Raw genomic sequence first — 19,832 nt, forward strand, 5'->3', positions numbered from 1 at the left:
TCCTTTTAGGGGAAAGTAGGGTAAAACACCTTCAAACCAAAATAAATTGAGTTCTCAGGTAATCTTAAAAAATAAGCTCAGAACTCAGAACATAACCAAATTAAGAAAACATTACAGATTTCATTTTGAGACTTTCCTTCTAGGGGCTAGTGGAGCAAAGATTCCAAAACTACTAAAAATATGAGTTCTGAGCTTATTTTTAAAGATATCAACCTGATCTTAAAATAATACTTTTTTAACATAACCGAACTAAGAAACCATTAAGGATTTCATTTTGGGACTTTCCTTCTAGGGGCTTGTGGAGCAAAAGACTCCCAAAACACTAAAAAAATGATAACCTGAGAACTCAATTTATTTTGTTTTGGAGGTGTTTTACCCTACTTTCCCCTAAGAGGAAAGTGCCAAAATGAAATTATTAGTGGCTACCTAGTTCAAACATGTGAAAAAAGTTTTCATGAAAAAAAAATCAGCTCAATATCTCTAAAAATATTTTTTGTGGTCTTTTGCCCCACTAGCTTCTAGAAGGAAAGTCCAAAAATGAAATCTGTAATGGTTTCTTAGTTCGGTTATGATAAAAAAAAATGTTCCTAAAAAAATCAGGTTTATATATTTAAAAATAAGGTCAGAACTTATATTTTTAGTGTTTTTGGGGTCTTTTGCTCCACAAGCCCCTAGAAGGAAAGTCCCAAAATGAAATCTGTAATGGTTCGTAGATTCGGTTATGTTAAAATAGTATTTTTATATAAAAAATGAGGTTGATATCTTTAAAAATAAGCACAGAACTCATATTTTCAGTGTTTTTGGGGTCTTTTGCTCCACAAGCCCGTAGAAGGAAAGTCCCAAAATGAAATCTGTAATGGTTCGTAGATTCGGTTATGTTAGAATAGTATTTTTTTATTATATAAAAAAATAAGGTTGATATCTTAAAAGAGAAGCCCACAACTCATATTTTTATGATTTTTGGGGGTCTCTTGCTCCACAAGCCCCTAGAAGGAAAGTCCCAAAATGAAATCTGTAAAGGTTCGTAGATTCGGTTATGTTTAAGTATTATTTTTAAATAAAAAAAGCAGGTTGATATCTTCAAAAATAAGCCCAGTACTCATATTTTTGTGTTTGGGGGTCTCTTGCTCCACAAGCCCCTAGAAGGAAAGTCCCAAAATGAAATCTGTATTGGTTCGTTAATTCGGTTAAGTTAAAAAAGTATTATAAAAAAAAATCAGGTCGATATCTTCAAAAATAAGCCCAGTACTCATATTTTTGTGTTTTGGGGGTCTCTTGCTCCACAAGCCTCTAGAAGGAAAGTCCCAAAATGAAATCTGTAATGGTTCGTTGATTCGGGTATGTTAAAAAAGTATTATAAAGAAAAAATCAGGTCGATATCTTTAAAAATAAGGTCAGAACTCATATTTTTAGTGTTTTGGGGGGTCTTTTGCTCCACAAGCCCCTAGAAGGAAAGTACCGAAATTCAATTTTCAAAGTTTTCCGTGTATATCAAGTCATGTAAGAGAGCCTACAAAAAGAATTAGGTTGATAACTTTAAAAACAAGCCCATACGACCCTCCCAAACTTTGGTACTGAATTTCATTTCCTATAAGTGTACAAACTTCCCCCCCCCTTATATCAACATTAGAAACCACTCTTTTATTATGCATAGGAATGATAGAAGTGTGCGCGTGCGCCGTGCACAGAGATGTATTATGGGAAAGTTGGATTGGTCGCCTATGTGAAAGGCAATTTCCCCTCTGATCCTCCCAAATCCACTTGCTTACATCATTAGGTAGAAGAATTAGATATAATAATTAGAATAAGTATTGCTTAAAAAATAATCTATTCTTTTAAAAGATATTAATAAAAGCCTAAAAATTAGTTTGAAGTTAGAAGACTGAGATCATAACAACAACAAAACAAAAAAAGGTTATGAGAATAATTTCATCAAAATTGTTTCATTGAAACAAATGATATCATATGACTTAAATAACAATACACCCTTTTAATAAGCAAATCAAATAAATTAAGTTACAACAATAAATCCATTACATAATACATAAACAAAGGAATAAATAACAAAAATAAATCCTAAAAAAGATAAAAAAAAGCTTTTTTGCATAAAAAAAGTTTCAAATGCTTTTATAAGCTAAATGTCAAATAATTTTAAAATTTTCAGGATTTTAAATGATAATTAAAGACATTTAGATATATTAACTGGTTTTGTAATATTTTTGGATGGATATAAAAAGTGTGCAAGGTTGCTAGAATTTCCTAATTTTTCTCATTTTAAATTTTTTTCTAATAACTGATCTCTAATAAAAAAAGTTATCAGGGATATAGCGTTGTTTCCCTAAGTTCCTGTATAAATACAGAAAAAAGACAGATATCTAGCATTTCAAATATAAAGAATCGTGTATTGTTTCTATGTATTCCCAGTGTTTTATAAAATATTCTTTATTCTTCTTTAATTTGGGTTTTCTTGCAATTTTACCATATTGTCGTAAAAAAAATCAATAAATATTTTGTTATATATAAACATTGCACGAAATTTAATTTAAAACTGCTAGGAATATTTTCACATATCCCTAATAATATACATTTATCACACACAGCCTAAGCATCAACTAGACCTAATTTAGAGACTTTAAAAAAGTAATATGTCAAAGAAAACTTGATATATCATTTTCATTTATTTCACTGATTTTGGACTTCTAAGGTGTTATATTTTTATAAGTCTCTAAATGGTCTTAATTTAAATATAAATATAAATAAATATTTAATTAGCTAAGGAAACTATGCAAGAACTGGGTTATAGCACCTCAAGAATAAAATAAGGGGGGGGGGGGGTTTAATGCAACCATCTCGTAATCAGTGAGCAATTGACACTTAGAATTCGAATTTCGATCTGAACTTTTGCATGAGTAATCCTTGGTAGGTCTATTTTCCCTAAATCGAACAAAAAGTTGGAAAAGTAACGGCTAGCGGCTCAGCCGTTCAGCCGTTTTTTGCCTATTTTCAGGGTAAATCTATCATCAATTACCTAGGAATCAACTTTTTAAAACATATTTTTGGTTTAATTCATGTTAAATGATAGCAATAACCAATTTTAAAACTTCTAGTACCAACAGCTACCGTCTAGAACCGTTTGATAGCGTTTTGGAGTAGAAAAGAGTATTATGTTGAGAGAGGTTTCGTGACTAATTTGCAATATAGATATCAAACAAATGGCAAAACAGATAAGCCGCCAGCCGTTAGCCGTTACTTTTCCAACTTTTTGTTCGATTTAGGGAAAATAGATCTACCAAGGATTACTCATGCAAAATTATAGATGGAAATTCGAATTCTAAGTGCCATTTGCTCACTGATTACGAGATGGTTGCATTAAAACCCCCCCCCCCCCCCCTTAGATTTTCTTTTTTTTAAATCAAGAACGAAAAAAATCCTCCAACTTTATTACCTTATCATTGTTAAACAAAAAACACAATCAAATTATTAAAAATATAATATTTTTACTTGCATAAAAGTTTGAGGCAACACAATTTTCTTCAAGGTGCTATATCCCCCTGTCCCTAATACAATGCAATTGTGTAACTAGATCCTGATGTTAAGTTTTCCCTCTCCAAATATATAAAGTAGGGTTCTATCAATTACATATACTGCAGCCGCATCAATTGCCAATACCTGAAAAAAATATGGTCCTAAATTATAAATTTTGAAGTAGTGAATCTTCTATAATCCTTAAGTATGTCTTAAGCACTCAAGTTATGCTTTAGCTGTATTGTGAGAAAGCTTCTTAAAGGGTTCTGCTTTGTTTGAATTATTATATCTGATTGCGTTATTTTTAATATAAGTATAATAGGTTCTAAAATAATCTATAAAAAAAAACTTACCTTTATTAAAATTGATCTAAAATAATCAGAAAATTCTATGATACTAAATTGTTCGGCAAATTCAGGTAACCAACCTAGTAAAAAGTGAATAGGTCAATTCAATATTGTTTCCAATCGTTTTTAACTCTAAACTCTGATAAAATTGTTTGCAATACGAGTTATATTTAATAATATAAAAATATTGAGGCACCACTAAAATAGTCGTTATATAACTTGGTTTAATAAAGATGTATTAAAAGAGTTCAATTTAATTTCAAAGTCTTTGTATTATGAAAACTCTGTGAGAAAATATAAATTATGTGAATTTTATTTTTAAATGCAATTTGTGTAACTGCTCCTCTGGATAAAGATTATATCTTTTTGATAAACCTAACTTTACTGAAAGTGTATCAAATCAATTTAAAAATATTAGGGGAAGCATCCTTGTTGTTCTTACCTAGAGCTAGCATGACAACAAGTCCCCCAGAGCCAGCTAGGGAATACAACAGGCTTCTGTTTTCTGTCAAGGATTCCATGAACGGATGTCCTCGATAGTTGATGGCAAATGTCAATACCTGAAATATTTTTTTTTAAATTACAAAACTTATGAATATCTATAGTGCATATTCGGCTTATAGTTCCTATATCTACCTATTTATTATTTAACTCCTTCTAATAACACAAATATAAAAAAATCTCCTTCATTACACAAGTCTTTATTTGTACCTAACTTTTGGGTGGCAAATAATCTATTGATTTCAGTTTGACTTTAAAGTAGCATTTGATATTTACAGGTAGCTTTTCATAGGTCCTAAGATGGTTTATAATAAATTTAAGGGAGAAAAATCGCCCATAGAAAAAAATGACCCCTCTAAATTAAAAAAGTTTTAAACTTTTTCTTTTTAAAACTACATTTGAAATTAGCCCCTAGAGGCTTCTAGGAGCCTAGCTGCTAATATTATCATTATAAATTATGTTATTCAATAAAATATATCTAACTTACTTGTAAGAACATAGAAATGATATAAACAGTAGAATTTAAAAGATTTGGCTCAAAGTCCTTCTCTAGGTCTGGGAATTCATCCTTCTTCGGTTCCATTATGTACGCCTGGATTACAACAAAAAAATTCATTAAGTTTTTAAAAATTGTCTTTTTTACTAAGCTAAAAAAAAAAGAAGCTCGTTTAAAATTGTTATGTTTTAATCTATACTATAAGACATCTCAAGAGCAGAGGTACGTGTTTTGTCACTTCTTGTTGTATTGTATCGATATATTTACCGTTAGAGAAAGATATCTATTGATAACAAGAATGACTGGCCAAAGGATTGTGCAGTCAAAAAAGTTATTATACAATATTAATATAATATAACCATAGTATACATATGAGATAAATAAAAGTTCTAGTGTTATTGCAGAGAAAACATTCATAAGCAATAAACATTATTATTCCTACAGGAACAATACAGACATAACTTGAAACTTGAAGAAAACCTCTTTTTGAAGTTGAAATGGCATAAAAATAGGATTTGTGTGTGTGTGTGTTAGATGAGTGTACCTGTTGAACCAGGAACACCATACAGCTGAGGTGGACAGCAAACTGTCCCATAACAGTCAGGATGGTGTACACATTAAATATGTTTGGCAACGGTCTCTGCTTGGATAAGCTTGTCAGTGGCTTGGATCTGAAATTAATAATAATCAGTAGGATAATCCTAAGAAGGGCCACTCTTTCAGTTAACTAAACAAAGTACTCGGCCGAAATGTTTTCTTTTCAAGTTATGTTAAGATAAGCTGTTTACCAAAAATATCCGCTAGGCTGCACTTCATACTTTTTGCGATTTCTCTTGGAAGAGTGGTGGTACCCTCCCCCCAAATAACTATAAAGCTCCCCATGACTTATGAGAAGCTACACTGTAGAGGAGAACCATATCAGTTAAACGGTTACCGAGATCCTTTGGTACATACAGACAGACACACACACAGAGATCCTTTTACTTTATTATAAGGATATACCTGGATATAAACAGAAAACAGGCAGCTAGAAGGACACCCTGGAATGTTGCTTGGCCGTCAGAAAACTTTACTCCCTCCAGATATAACACAGATTGACTAAAAAGTAAAAAAAATATATATAATGAAGATTTTCTCAGAATTTTAATTGTAGGTATGTATTGTACAATAGGGTCTTTTTCTGTAACCTTTTACCACTACCTTATGAATCAAATTATTTTGTAAATTAATTTATATGTTTACTAAGGGTACATGGAAAGTTGTATACCTAGTAATAAAATTTCCCAAATATTTTATTTTATGATTGCTTCTTATAGATAAGGCTGATATTGTTTTGTTTTTTTTAATTGGAATAAATGAAATGTAAACAGACCTGTATGCAAGAATAAGTGCGTTCAAAGCAAGAATCTTGAACATCTGAAGTGTTGTTACCAAAGTACAGCGACCCTGAACAGTGAACAGGTATAGGTAATTCATAAATAAAACAACGTCTAAGGGGGGGGGGGGGGAAGTTTTGACACATTTGCATAAACCTGGCACCTAGGCTTTATCCTTGGACTGAGAGGATAGATTATTAATGATAAAATCATTCTTATATGATGAATTTCACGAAGTTTTAAGATTTTTTGGATAGGCCTCCAGGTTTCGGAGCTCCAGGCCTCCAGGTGGTCTCTGTACAGGTAAAAATGAAAAAAAAAATTTTAAGTTACAAATCAACTTATAAAACAAAATAGGCATCTTTTTTCTTTAAATATGTGAATAATATTAAAAAAGATGCATATTTTGTTTTATAAGTTGACATGTAACTTAAAAAAAAAAAAATTATCCTCTCAGTCAGTCCAAAGATAAAGCCTAGGTGCCAGGTTTACGCAAATGTGTCAAAACTTCCCCCCCCCCCCCTTATTAATCTTTAAGTTTATCTTATAAGGTCACATTGTTATTCATTGTTCATTCCTTTATTCTTGTCGTCTAAATATCTCATAGATGATTGACTGAACTTTTATGCATGTTCAAATTCAATTTAATCAAAAAGCTTTCAAAATATATTAAGATTGTAAATGATTCAAACATTACCTGTTTAATAACATGATTAATTGACACAATGCTGGAATGTTTTGAAGTGAAAGGAGCTGCTATACTTGCGTCACCCAGTTTTACAACCTGAAATAATAAATGCATTTATAAATAGTCTTTATGGCAAAGCAACGCCTACTTCATAATTGGCGGTTTCCCAAATATTTCATTTGGACCACCAACAGAAAAATTTTAAAGAAAAAAGTATTTGTGATGCTTATATTAGGTTAAGTTATGTAAATGATCAAATAATCAAAAGGGGGACAGAGGGATGGTATTGGGGGTTACCATGGCCAAGAAAAAGATTTGATGCCTTGAAATTGGTGAGGTGACATAGAAACAATTTCTTTGCGTAACCTCAGTAAAACTTTTGTAAAAAACCTCTACCTACACCTTTAATTTTCCTATAAATACATCCTGAAAGATGCTTAAAATCCAACCTGCATCTCTTCAGCCTCTTGAAGTTCTTTCATCATCTTCTGTAACTGTTGCTGTCTAATAACAGGGTATAAAGTGTCAGGATAACAACAAAATGAAGAATGTGTGAATGAAGGAACCAGGGTTTCGGATCCGCATTGATTTTTTGTGGATCCGGATCCTCAAAATTTGGTCAGTGCGGATCCGGATCCTTGACAATAAAAATAAAATCACCAAACCTTTCAAAAAATATTTATTCTTAATTCGAAGTCAAAAATACTTTTAATTTTCAAGTCTTACCCTAAACCTTAAAGATTGGTTCTCATCAAGAGAATGTCTGAGATTTTATATAAATTTAGGTAGGGTAGTGCGGGGTTATTCCGGTCAATTTTTTGCTTCAACTTAAAAAAAAACATACTTCCCAAAAACTTTTACCGGTTTTTAAGAGTGCAAATGAAAGATATGGCAATAATGAAGAAGCCTGTCTTGGTCCCGTTAAGATCTCGCAACTAGAAGTCGGTCAAAAATCGGTTTTAAGGGCGGCGGTTGGCCTATACCGGAATAACCCCACCGGTGGGGCTATTTCGGTCAGTTGACTTTGGGGGGGTGGAACACCCCCTTAAAATATTTTTTTAAAACATTTTAAACTATGAGTAGAAAGCTGAGGTCATTAGCTTTCTAACGGTACTAGTCGCATGCAGATCAGAAAATTTTTTGACCACATTTTGCCCATTTTAAAAAAGTCGGTAAAATCGCAAAAAAAACATCGATTTTTTTCATGCAAACTTTTAAAAAAAAATCGTACTTTTTATTATATGATTAGGTTTTTTTAAGCTTTATACATAAATTAGAGGCAATTTCTGATTCGCAGGTCTTGGAATTTCTTGAAAAAAGTGATTTTTTCCAAAAAAAAATTTAATTTTAAAAATCCTGCCAGTTTTGACAGCAGTTTTTGATACATTTTTTCTTGTCTCAAATTGGCTAGGATTGACCTACAAGGATGGTTAAGGTGTCTAAAGATGCAGAATTACATGCCTGACAATTAACTCCAAATGATATGGGGTCTAACTCTAATATTTCAACACATTTTATGCAACAGGAATTTTGAAATTACAAAATCTTGAATATGTTCTCTAAATCTTGGAGATAGAACCCATATCCTGGGGAGTTTTTGTTAGGACATGCAAAGAGCTTTCTATAGACACCTTAAACACCTTTCTAGCTTAATCCTAGCCGATTTGACATAAAAAATCCAAACCGCGCAAACACCCTCTTATACGAAAAAGATGCAAGGGTTTCATATGGAATTTTAAATCTTCTAGCGGTCTTTCTAATAGACATACCCCTTCTTACATGAGCCAATGCAGCTGATACATCTTCAGGCAAATATTTAAGGCGTTCCTTTGGGTGATATACTCTTCTTATTACTATAAAAATGTGTCTGAAAAATTTTTAATGTCTTTACAAATTGAAAAGCTTAGGCAACAAAACATGACATAATACAAGCAGTAAAATGACTAGTAATGTACATCAAACAACAGGCAAGGCAATGATTAAAGCTTAGGTCATGCATTTGGGTTGTTCATGCTTCCAGATCACCTAAAAAAAAAATTAGGGTATTATACATTTATAAATACAGTAATAAAAAAAGTAAAAAAAAGTGACCGGAATAGACCCTTTTTTTGAGACGAAAAAAAAATTATGAAAAAATCAAGTTAGAACAACGCCTCCAATTGCAAACGATAAATGAATGCCATATCTTTCATTTTACAAAAACCCGGGGGTCAATAGGACTTACCATTTTTTCACAATTTTAGATTGAACATGGCCTATTTTGAAATTTTTTTTTTGGAAATTTTTTGCAACTTTTTGAGGGCAAAAAAATCATAGAAGGAGTGATCTGACAAAAATTTGCTGAAGTAAGAAATGAAAGTATAGGCAATAAACTACAACTTTGCTTTCTGAAGATCTCTCGCAAACGTTTAGAACACCGTTAAAAAACGGTTTTAAAAAAGTTGGTCGAGTGACCGGAATTAGACCCCCCTACCACATTAACCCCGCACTACCCTAGATTTTTCCATTTTTTCCGCATTTTTTTGAGTCCAAGGATCCGGATCTGGATCCGCAATTTTTTGCGGATCCGGATCCTTGGACTCGAAAATATGCGGATCCTTGCGGATCCGGATCCGAAACCCTGGAAGGAACTAAAGGGATATGTATCGTAAATTGATGTACACTTCCCAATTCACAAAATTATATTTTAACTCTAGAATAGAGTTTAAAGAAAATGTAAGACTTAAAAAATCTTCCGAATTGCACTAAATAACACTTTAATCCTGCCTAGCATTCATTCTTTCGACTCTCGGATCAACCGGTGTTCGTTTGGCCGCATCCCTGCGACCTCTACCGTCACGTCGCACCTTGTCAAACTTATCTCCTTCAGCAGTCTCGACCTTGTTGTCAGTCTCCGGCTTTTCCTTTTTCTTCCTGTGAAACCAACACTTAGAACTATCTTTATTAGATTGATTATTAAAGGCTTTATCACTTTTTTCTTTATGTAAATAGTATAAGTAAAGTTTCCCAAAATTATTGAGGTTATCATGGCTTCTAATATTTTAAATACATTTATTTCTCTAATTTAGGGAGATTACACAAAGATACACACTGAAACTAGTAGGTATTCAAAACATACAAAAGGTAATATTTTAAAAATTAAACCTATTAGGTAGCAAATGTTTCTATTTTTTTAAGTTACTTGTTATATAAAGATATAACGCCACTGGAAAGAACTTTTAGATCATAAATAACTTGTTCATTTTTTATAAGAGTGTTCGTTCCTAGGAGGGTTAGATGAGAGAATGGCCACACCAACATGAGAGTGTTTCAATGCCCCCACGTCATTTGTACCATCTCCACACATTAGTGTATGATAGCCGAGATATTTCAGTGTCGTGATAACAGACTCCTGTTAAGTCATATTTACAAGTTAATAAGTTAAAATTGGACTAAAAATAATAGGAATTACACTTAAATGGATTTTATGACAAGATAAATCTTCGTTCTCTTAAAAAGTTTAAATGGAAGCTCTTTTATGAGTTATACTTTGTGTATATAAATTATATATAACTTTAGTAAAGTGTTTGATAGCATTTCAATAAGGTATTTATCAAGAAAGGTATCTCAAAGTGGTCAACTTTCCAAATCCATTTTCTTACACAATTTTCCTCCAAAAATTACATTAATCAATTTGTTAAAATAATGTACTTAAAAGTTTACTTGTAATTGTAAATATAACTTTCCTTTTGTTTTGGATTTACGCGGGCAAAAACGCGGACATGCGGTAGAACGCTATGGGCCAACTCTAACCGTTCGTTCAATAAGTATGTCAATCCTTCACCTTAAAGAAAAATGTCATTAGTTTCCAAAAAGTTTCTATCATTGTTATGAAATGTATTGAACAAATAGTGCAAAAAAGTAATAATTTTTCATTGAAAGAGGACTATCCACGAACGAGAGCACATGATTCTAAGTACCTTCCAGCATTGATCCTAATTATTTTCTTTCAGAATATAATAGGTCACTATATATTATTAATATATTGACGAGAAAATTTATGTTTCACCATGTTTTTTTTATGTATTTTAATTAATTTTGAAAACTTTTATGAAGCTAATTCTTTTAATAAAATGGATATTTGATGATACATATGTATATGTTGTATAGATTGTAAATTATACCATATTAGCATTAATTTAAACATACATATGAGATATAGTAAATGTGCTTTGACTTTTTTAAATTTTTATCATTTGACATCATGGACAATTAAAGACACCCCGAACTCAACAAAACGTTTGATAGAATTTTGACTAAAAATGGTGGACATTTTTTTACTTGTCTTCAACTTGAAGTGGTGAAACATAAATTTTTTCGTCAATATATTAATTATTAATAGTGACCTATTATATTCTGAAATAAAATACTCAGGATCAATGCTGGAAGGTACTTAGAATCACGTGCTCTTGTTCGTGGATATATCTCTTTACTTCACCTGTGATGCAGAGATCATATGACTTGATAAACTCCCTCCACTTGGCCTTGCCAAGGTCCTTGGGGGTGTCTAGGGGCAAGGTAACTTCCCCATCAACGCTGCGCCACTCAAATTTTCCGTCTTCACAACTGAAAAAAAATCAATCATATTAAAATTCATAAAAGAAGTAAATCTCGCTTTGAAAGAAAAAATAGTACCTACCTAAAATTGTCTGAAGCTCACGATTTCGATAACTACTGACCAGATCAAGTTCTTCATTTTAAAGAGGCTTTATAGGTCTCCGAATGGTTTTAGGCTATTTTAGTTTTTAATGGAAGTTTTCAATATTCCATACATACCCTCTTTATTGAATGGATTGTACCTAACATTTTATTGCTTGACTTTTAAACTTATTTTAATTACCTGGACAAAATCAGAGTGATGGGATTTCTGGAGAACCTGAGCTGTTTGGCCACGTGACAGGCAGTCAATGGGTTATCACCAGTAATCATTGTTACTTGATGTGAAGCTACCACAAGCTCCTGAACAAAAAATACGTAAACATTGCTAATATTTATCAAACAAGATACATGTAGGGTGCAAGAATTGAATACAATTAACATACGCTCTAGAAAGATAAAGTATAAAAGGCATGAAAGCTGCCAAACAGAATTAAGAAGAATTGTATTTTATTCTAATTCCACTAGGTATTGTTCTAATAGAGACTGTAGAATTAGGAGAGAAAAAATATGAAAAGCTCACCTTAATAACAGACTTGCTGTCAGGTTTCAGCGGACAGGATATTATGACAAATCCAGCAAACTGCAGTTCACCCTCTACATTTTCTCTTTTCAGCTCTCTGATGCTAGAATGGGACAGGGTGCCTAGATCTCGCCACCCCAGGGCTAGGACTCGAGCCCCACGGCGGGAGAGGGACAGGTAGATTTTGTCATAATCATCGGGCAGGTTAACAAACATAGTTTTTAATGTTTCTGGAGCTCCCTATTAAAATTCAAATCTTAGTATATAATATATACTAAATATTTTGTTATGTAAAAAATCACTAATGCCTTTTTACCAGCAGCGTGGTTCATCAAAAGGAGCAACTCTTTAAAATACAGAAAGGACTTTTAAACAAGGTCATGCAATTAAAGGATTGTTTTTATAATGGCTAGGTATAATGTGAAGACCATCAAAACGATATATTACCCTTCGATTTGTGCTTGAAGACGTTCATATAAATAATAGTCTTTATAAGGTAATTAAAGAAATTAGTAAATATAGAATATAATACATGTAAGACAAAGGAGTATTTACATAATTGCAGAAAGAAAAGTTTATGATTAACAAACAATACCTTAACAGTAACAATATAGTTGGTATCTGAGGTCATAGGTACTGTGTATCCGCTAATAACACTCATTCTTTTCAGTGCAGATGAAAAATGGAACCGTTGGTATATTTTTAAACCAAAGAATTTTCCTTTCTTTGGGATTACAGCTTCACCCTAAATAAATACAATATAACATTTTTAAAACAATACGTGTGTGTAGGAAAATAGTCCCAAACAGTCTCAGTTATCATTACATTAGACCAAATTATAGATTAAACGTACTCTATAATTGACAATGTCTTATTGTGGTTTGTAACTACAACATTTTCTAGACAGTCTAAAATCTTCTGTAGGTAGTACCTAATGTTTTAATAATGTAGTGTTTTATGATTTTAATAATATTGTTAGTTTATTGCGCTGGGTATTACATTTTTCAGTATCTTTTATTATGAAGCAGAAAAATCCTAAATACCTTTGTAAGACTCCAATCAACAGCCTGCAAGGTTGCTTTTTCTAGCGGATCTCCAACCAACCCGTCCTCCAGCTGGACAAGGCTGTGACAGGTTGCCAGAACCTGGATACTTTCCAGGGGAGCTTTGTCCACGGGACAGATTCCATCTTTTGTCACAACCTGAATATTGGGTGTTTGTATTTAATTAAAATAAAAAATAAAACAGGAAAGACGATAAAAATCAACCTTTTTATTAGGGGTATAAAAATAGAGTAATATTGGTAGGTATTTATTTAGTATATCTTTTAATAAAAATAATAAGTTGTCAATGCCATTGTCTATTAAACACAAGTTGATTGTTTTCAAAAATACAAACAGTTCACAAAAAAAGGCAAGATGTTCATACAAAAAAATGCAAGTTGTCCCTTACCTCTTCATCAAGTTTAAGTCCAGCAACACCTTCAACAACCAAATCATCACTGGTGAGAGTTCCTGTCTTGTCAAAACAAAGAATCTCAACCTTGCCGGCAAATGGGATCCTAAAGTTGTCAATTTTATTTTTGTACTTTAAAAATACTTAACTAATCATAAAAAGATGCAAAAAAAAAACATTACATTCGTCTTAAGAATGACTTTTTGACCAATAGAAAGTTAGCAGCATAACAATTTCTTCTAATGATAATATAATCTTTTCTCTATATCTTTTAAAATCTGCTTATTTTTGAACCTACTAAAAGGGTAGTTGCATGAAATGCATTTAAACATGAACTTAGTGACCTGCATATTTTTTTCCTGTTCAATGGTTTAAACTACATTTATAGGGCATATATTTGAAAGAATTTCAATTTTCTACCATGTTGTTTAAAAAATATCAAGACCTGAAAATCGTGTTCTTGTGATATATTCAATTTATATAACTGGCTTATTTTCACAAAAACAACATGACGACTAATTTAGGATTGTAATACAAAATAAAGAATAACTTCTTAAATAACAAATATCTTACCTAAAAGGTTCAGTGCAGAAAACTTTCAATTTAGACAGCTGTAGCAGGCTAGTGTTGACCGCAAGACTCAGCTCAATAGGCAACTCTGGGGGCACAACACTTGTCAAAATCAAGGTACACTCCAAGAACAACTTATATCTGTTTCTAGACGGGTCCATTGTGCCGTAGTACCACACATAACCAGCTGCGGCGATGGCAAAAATCAACAAGAACAAAATAAATGCAAAGGTTTCTAAATTGTTGGCTGTTACACGCTTGACGCCATAGAGGATTGTCCGCAACAGCTTGCCTTGCTGTGTGTTGAAGCCAGTCTGAAGGACATATCCGACGCAACCGCCATCGCCAGCTCTTAATCCGCTTGTGGTTTTTGTCGGCGAAGTGTGCTGTACAATTCTGGTACCGCCATACAAGACATGCAGGCGTGAATCTGTTTCAATGTCAAAGTATCTGTTGTTGTCAAGGGATAGGTTTTCCAAGGATTCCTTCATTTGTGGGACACTCTCGCCAGTTAACATACTCTCGTCAACTATACATGGACCTCTGAATAAATAAAAAAAAATATAAAAGGATTATTTAGGTATAGGTATAAAATACTTAAATTAAAAATTTTTCAGGGGCAACGAAGGTACAGAAATAATGGGAGAGAAAAAGTAAAGTAATGGGCGATGAGCTTAATATTTTTTGTAATCTCAGAGACTAACTGTAATTAACAGAAATTAGCATGAATTTTAGATAAATTGGTTTTGAATTATTGAAAGAATGAAGACTTTATTATGTTTCACGTACCTCAATAACAAAATATCACACGGAACAAGATTATTTTCATCACCAGAACGGCCAATGGACACAATATCTCCAGGTATAAGCTGATCTGATGGCAGCGGCCTCCATCTTTTACCTCTGTATACCTGGAATAAGATAATAAAGATAGATTTTGAAGTAATTATAAAGGTATAAGATTATGATAGTTATCCAAAAAAAAAGGACTAAATCTATGATAATAAAAGTTAGTCTGAAGGTTCGACAAAATAATGTTCAAATGTTCAAATAATTAACACACCTAATAGACAAGAGAACAGAGATATTAAATAGATACCTAGTAATAATCATGAATACATAGTAAAACCTGGGAAGATACTTCAATTGACAATGTGAATAACTCAAATAAGTTAAAATCAAAACAAGGATGCCAACATTAAAGCAAACCTCAAAAATCCAGAACGACGGACTGTACTATATGTACAATATAAATCATATTTTTTTAGATGACCAGAGGCAAACCCATGAGAAGCAAAGCAAGCCTAAATAAATTGTTTCATTCCTGAGCATACCCCCCCCCCCCCCAAAATTTTTCCCAATTACTGAAAGTCTTGTACTTTCAGATAACTCAAAATGACAGAATCTTAAAGCTCAGGATTGGAACAGTTTTTTTTCACATCTTTTTCCTACACTTTTGTATCTATTTAAGAACACAATGAGTAGATAGTTGTGAAGCTACCTTACAAGGGCTTTAAGACAGTCAGATGAATTATCTGATTATTGAGGTGAGACATTATCAGGAAATATTTATCCCTGACACGGACAAACGACTATTTATATCATTTAGAGAAAAAAATTTAGATGTAAATATGTCACAACAATTTCTTGTATGCAGTATGACACATATGTAAACTTTTGAGTCTTGATGACAAAAATGTTTTGCTTATAATTTTGACCTAATCATCCTAGAAATAGACATTTGAAAACCAACAAGTTTAAATTGACGTACTGGCTTTCAGATAATATTTTACTCTGTTAATGGAATTTATGCATAAATTAAAATCGATAGAACGTTTCTAATGCTTCAAATAACGACAAAGGCAATCAAAATAAAAAGTTTTAATTATAAATAATCACCTGAATCATATAAGGTTTATTTCCCATATTCCTGATCTCCGCCATGTTCCTGATGTGCTGCTGGACCAGTGTACACTCAAACATGATCAACATGAGCAGGGTGAACACGGAGTAGTACCAGTACTCGTCCAGACACCACAGACCGACACAAAATACCTAAATATTCAACTTTAGAATTGCTCTTGATAATTACTCAACTTACTTAGATGTTGTAAAAATAAGACAATGAAGTTTTTTTTTTGAGTTTACACTTTGAGCTGAAGTTGCGGATTTTCTAATTTTCTACTTAGGTTGCCATTTCTGATTAATTGCTATTTTCCTAGTTCAACGTTTACTAGATTTTATTTAATCCTACTTCCAACCCACCCCCTCTTTTGTGAAACAAATACAGATAATTTTGAATCTTATGTTAGTGTAGAAAAACAGACAAATAATATAAAGATTTTTATCAAATCGAACCTGGAAAACAAAAAAAGGTGCAGTCATCCTTTCAATGAATAGCTCCTTGAACTCCGGTACCCTCATCTCCACCTCATTGTTCCCGTAGAACAGGGTCTTCTCGTGGATTTCGTTCTCCTCGTAGCCCTTCCAATCCCTTAAAAAAAATATTCAATAAACAAATTTTCCTATACAAACGAAATACTGGTAGTTGCGCCCCTTGCATCTGTTAGCTATGTATTCCAAGGGGTCAGAGGGAACCTAAATATAACCTAAAGCCATCCCAAGAAATAAAAATATATCAACCAAAAACTATCCTGAGACCTATGTGAAGATTCTCTAAAATAAGAAAATTCATTCAGCTCAGTGATAAGGTAAATCTAAACAGAAAAACAAACAAAAACTTATTACTTTATCTGAAACAAGTTTTCTCGGGGCAAAAAGAAATTACCTGTATGTTGTCATCAATAAATCCACGGGGAAATTAATGTTCCTAAAAATCTTCTTATCCGTATCAAAAACATATTTAATTTTCTGGAAGTTGAACCAGAGGCCGTGGGGACCAGTCCTGGCCACCCGCACCATCTCTGCTGATCCATTATTTTCTGTTGGCACAACCTGAAACAAAATTAGATTGCACGACCTTTTTATGGAAGTTATATCTGTGCCTGATTATTAGTTGAAAATGTCAATATTTTATTAAGTTAAAATGAATAACCTTCAAGAGACCGAACGGTTACATAAGATCTTACTTAGGGAACCTGAACCAAAATTGCTCATAAACTAAATATGATCATATGATGGCCAATAGCTCTACAGACAACCAACTCTTTGATTGTCTACATTGAATGTTTTAGGAAGAAGTCGACTCTCAACTTTCAATCTGTTTTATAAAAAGTAATTTTACAGAAAGGTCGAAGGTACCCTTCACCAAAATAATTGTAATTTACAACCTTCCCTGGACCTATAAGGAGACTACAGGGGTGTATATTCTGCAAATTTGGCCCGGCTGAGGAAAGGGGGGTAAAAAAATACTTATATAAATGTTGTTGGGAGGAAAAAAATGTATAAATTAAGAGAACTGAAAGCATTTTTTTTCCATTTTTCTCCACTCTTTGGTGAAAAAAACTAAAATAATAAGTGGGAGGGGGGATACTATCACATAAATAAAGAGTTTTGAAAATATTTTTCCATTTTATCCCCTTCCTTGCTGGAAAAAACTAAGAGGGAAAAAAATTGTGCAGCCGGGGAAAAAAAAAATTCTTGTGCAGAACATACAGTGACACACCCCTGGGAGACTATAATGGTGAATCAAAGGTGCCCTTGCCATTTATTAATAAGATTACCTTAGCTAAAGTTTGAAAATCCGTACTATCTGGATTTACTCGAGAACATGTTAAAAAGGCAAGAACTTCTACAGACCAATAACAACTCAAAATCACTGAAATAAAATATTTTGGATATTAAGACAAAACTGCTTTAACTACGCAAGCATGTTTTGTTTAACAAATATTAAAATGTAATCGAAACATAACATATTTTGTTTAATAAGTGGGTACAAAGCTATTCTTTCGTCCAACAACAGTATAAAGAAAGATTATCTGCAAAAATTAGTGGATTTATTAATCAATATTTTACCATTAGAGTAAAACAATAGAAGGGGGGAAATGTTAAATAACTGTTTGTCTCCACTCCGTGGACCCTGTGTCTACTTTCAATTGGGTCTTTGGGTATCAGCATAGTTGTCTAGATTATACATTTATATTTATATATTTTTCATTTATTATATTACCTAAAACATGTGTGATGCCTAGTACAGCCCCCGTGACGGCCCCAATCTCCTTGTACTCATTGTACCCGTACACCAGCAACCAGTTGTACAGCCAGGTGAGGTAGAGTAACAGGAAGGGTGTCGTGTACCCATGTAACAACACATGGCGTTTCCTAGATTATTATTAAGCGATGTACAAAAACTCGAATGCTAAATGCAATGCAGTGATCACAAGGGATAAGACAACCGACGATAAACTGATATATATCTCAATGAAGGTAAACAAAGTTACACCTTCTGGAGATAAAAATTATTTGTTGCATGTTTGAACATTACTACTTTGGAAACAACAAATTACAATTGGATAAAATTAAAAATACCTAAAGTTGTTGAACCAACGAATAGGATAACCGTTTTATAAAACTTTAAGCACTTGCTTAATTTACAGTCCAATGTCCCCTTCCTCCGTGATTTAATGTAAAATGAAACTAGTCAAGACCATCTGAAGACATCAAGGCCACCTTAATTTGTGAGGATTTTTATGTTGAACCTATGCGCGTAGACAATTACGTTTAATTATAACCAATCTCACTCTGCCAAATGCTTGACCAAAAAAAGTTTACTTATAAAAGTGATCCTAATGGACAGACAGACTAACACAGATACTTATATTTTTTAAATAAAATAGTTGCCATGCCCGGCCCCTAGCCTCTTGGAGAGGATGGGGGAGGTAACTAATTCGCAACCCCCCCCCCCCTCCCCAGATTTTCTAATGAAATATAAATTTTTAAAATCAAAAGGCTTACTTGTATAATCTGACACTAGCTACAAGATCGTCATTTTTATCTGCTAATTCCATTCTACTGTCTGCAAGTATATTTCATTTATTCAGGGATAATGGGATATGTTATTGGTAATCAAAGGTGTTTGCGGATTTTTTAATATTAAATTAGAAGATTTTCTAAACTATACTCTTACCCAATTCTGCATAATTAGAAAAAAATTACACCCAAAGATTATAATTATCATAATAAACCTATTATAGTGATGGAGTACTCAATTTTTTTTCAAATCACCATCCATATATCCCTGAAGAATATATAAAACTATAAAATGTATAAATGTACAGTAGAAATATATAAATATGTATAAAATTACTGAATGCATCATCATATATGTATATATAATATGTACAAATTTCATAACAAATCAACTAATCAAGAGATATTTTTTACAGGATTACTTAAATTGTTCTACAATAATAAGCTACCTAGATTACAATATAATTAAATTTTTACAAAATTAGAGTAGCAAAAGTTAATCTATCATTTTTTTAGATTTTACTCTGAAATGGTTATTATCTATAATACAAAGTAGAACGATGTCTATCTGTTTGTTTGTCTGTCTGTTTGTTTGTTTGTAGCGAAGGATCTCGCTAACCACTGAACCGATCGGGTTCTCCTTAACAGGGTAGATTCTCATATGTCCCTGGAAGGTTTATAACTATTTTGGGGGAGAGTACCACCACCCTCCCTAGAGAAATTAATT

General features: G+C 32.5%; 1 protein-coding gene across 1 annotated transcript; it reads right to left on the reverse strand.

The window, feature by feature from the left end:
* Positions 1-3,538: 3,538 nt before the first annotated feature.
* Positions 3,539-19,620, reverse strand: LOC145314321 (endoplasmic reticulum transmembrane helix translocase). The gene is made up of 26 exons (XM_080154191.1): positions 19,091-19,620; positions 18,306-18,457; positions 17,860-17,954; positions 16,965-17,131; positions 16,535-16,670; positions 16,076-16,231; positions 14,966-15,087; positions 14,180-14,719; positions 13,604-13,712; positions 13,195-13,353; positions 12,747-12,896; positions 12,152-12,391; positions 11,813-11,931; positions 11,411-11,538; positions 10,657-10,756; positions 10,194-10,322; positions 9,700-9,843; positions 7,383-7,437; positions 6,943-7,029; positions 6,242-6,315; positions 5,872-5,967; positions 5,414-5,540; positions 4,861-4,965; positions 4,315-4,432; positions 3,879-3,952; positions 3,539-3,669 (listed from the first exon to the last, which is right to left on the reverse strand). Exons 1-26 carry the CDS (start codon positions 19,141-19,143, stop codon positions 3,580-3,582), a joined length of 3,525 nt encoding a protein of 1,174 aa, XP_080010317.1. The 5' UTR covers positions 19,144-19,620; the 3' UTR covers positions 3,539-3,579.
* Between the last annotated feature and the right edge of the window lie 212 nt (positions 19,621-19,832).

This window comes from Acartia tonsa, chromosome 3, assembly GCF_053477335.1.
Source record: "Acartia tonsa isolate MP-2025a chromosome 3, ASM5347733v1, whole genome shotgun sequence".
NCBI lineage: Eukaryota > Metazoa > Arthropoda > Copepoda > Calanoida > Acartiidae > Acartia > Acartia tonsa.

Bases quoted from the DNA above. Each gene is read 5' to 3' on its own strand.
- LOC145314321 (XM_080154191.1), bottom strand. From the start codon at position 19,143: ATGGAATTAGCAGATAAAAATGACGATCTTGTAGCTAGTGTCAGATTA. The intron at 13,713-14,179 runs GTAAGATATTTG...TGACAACTTTAG, and splicing joins TTCTGCACTGAACCTTTTAG to GATCCCATTTGCCGGCAAGG. The intron at 7,030-7,382 runs GTTGGATTTTAA...TTATTATTTCAG, and splicing joins AAGAGGCTGAAGAGATGCAG to GTTGTAAAACTGGGTGACGC.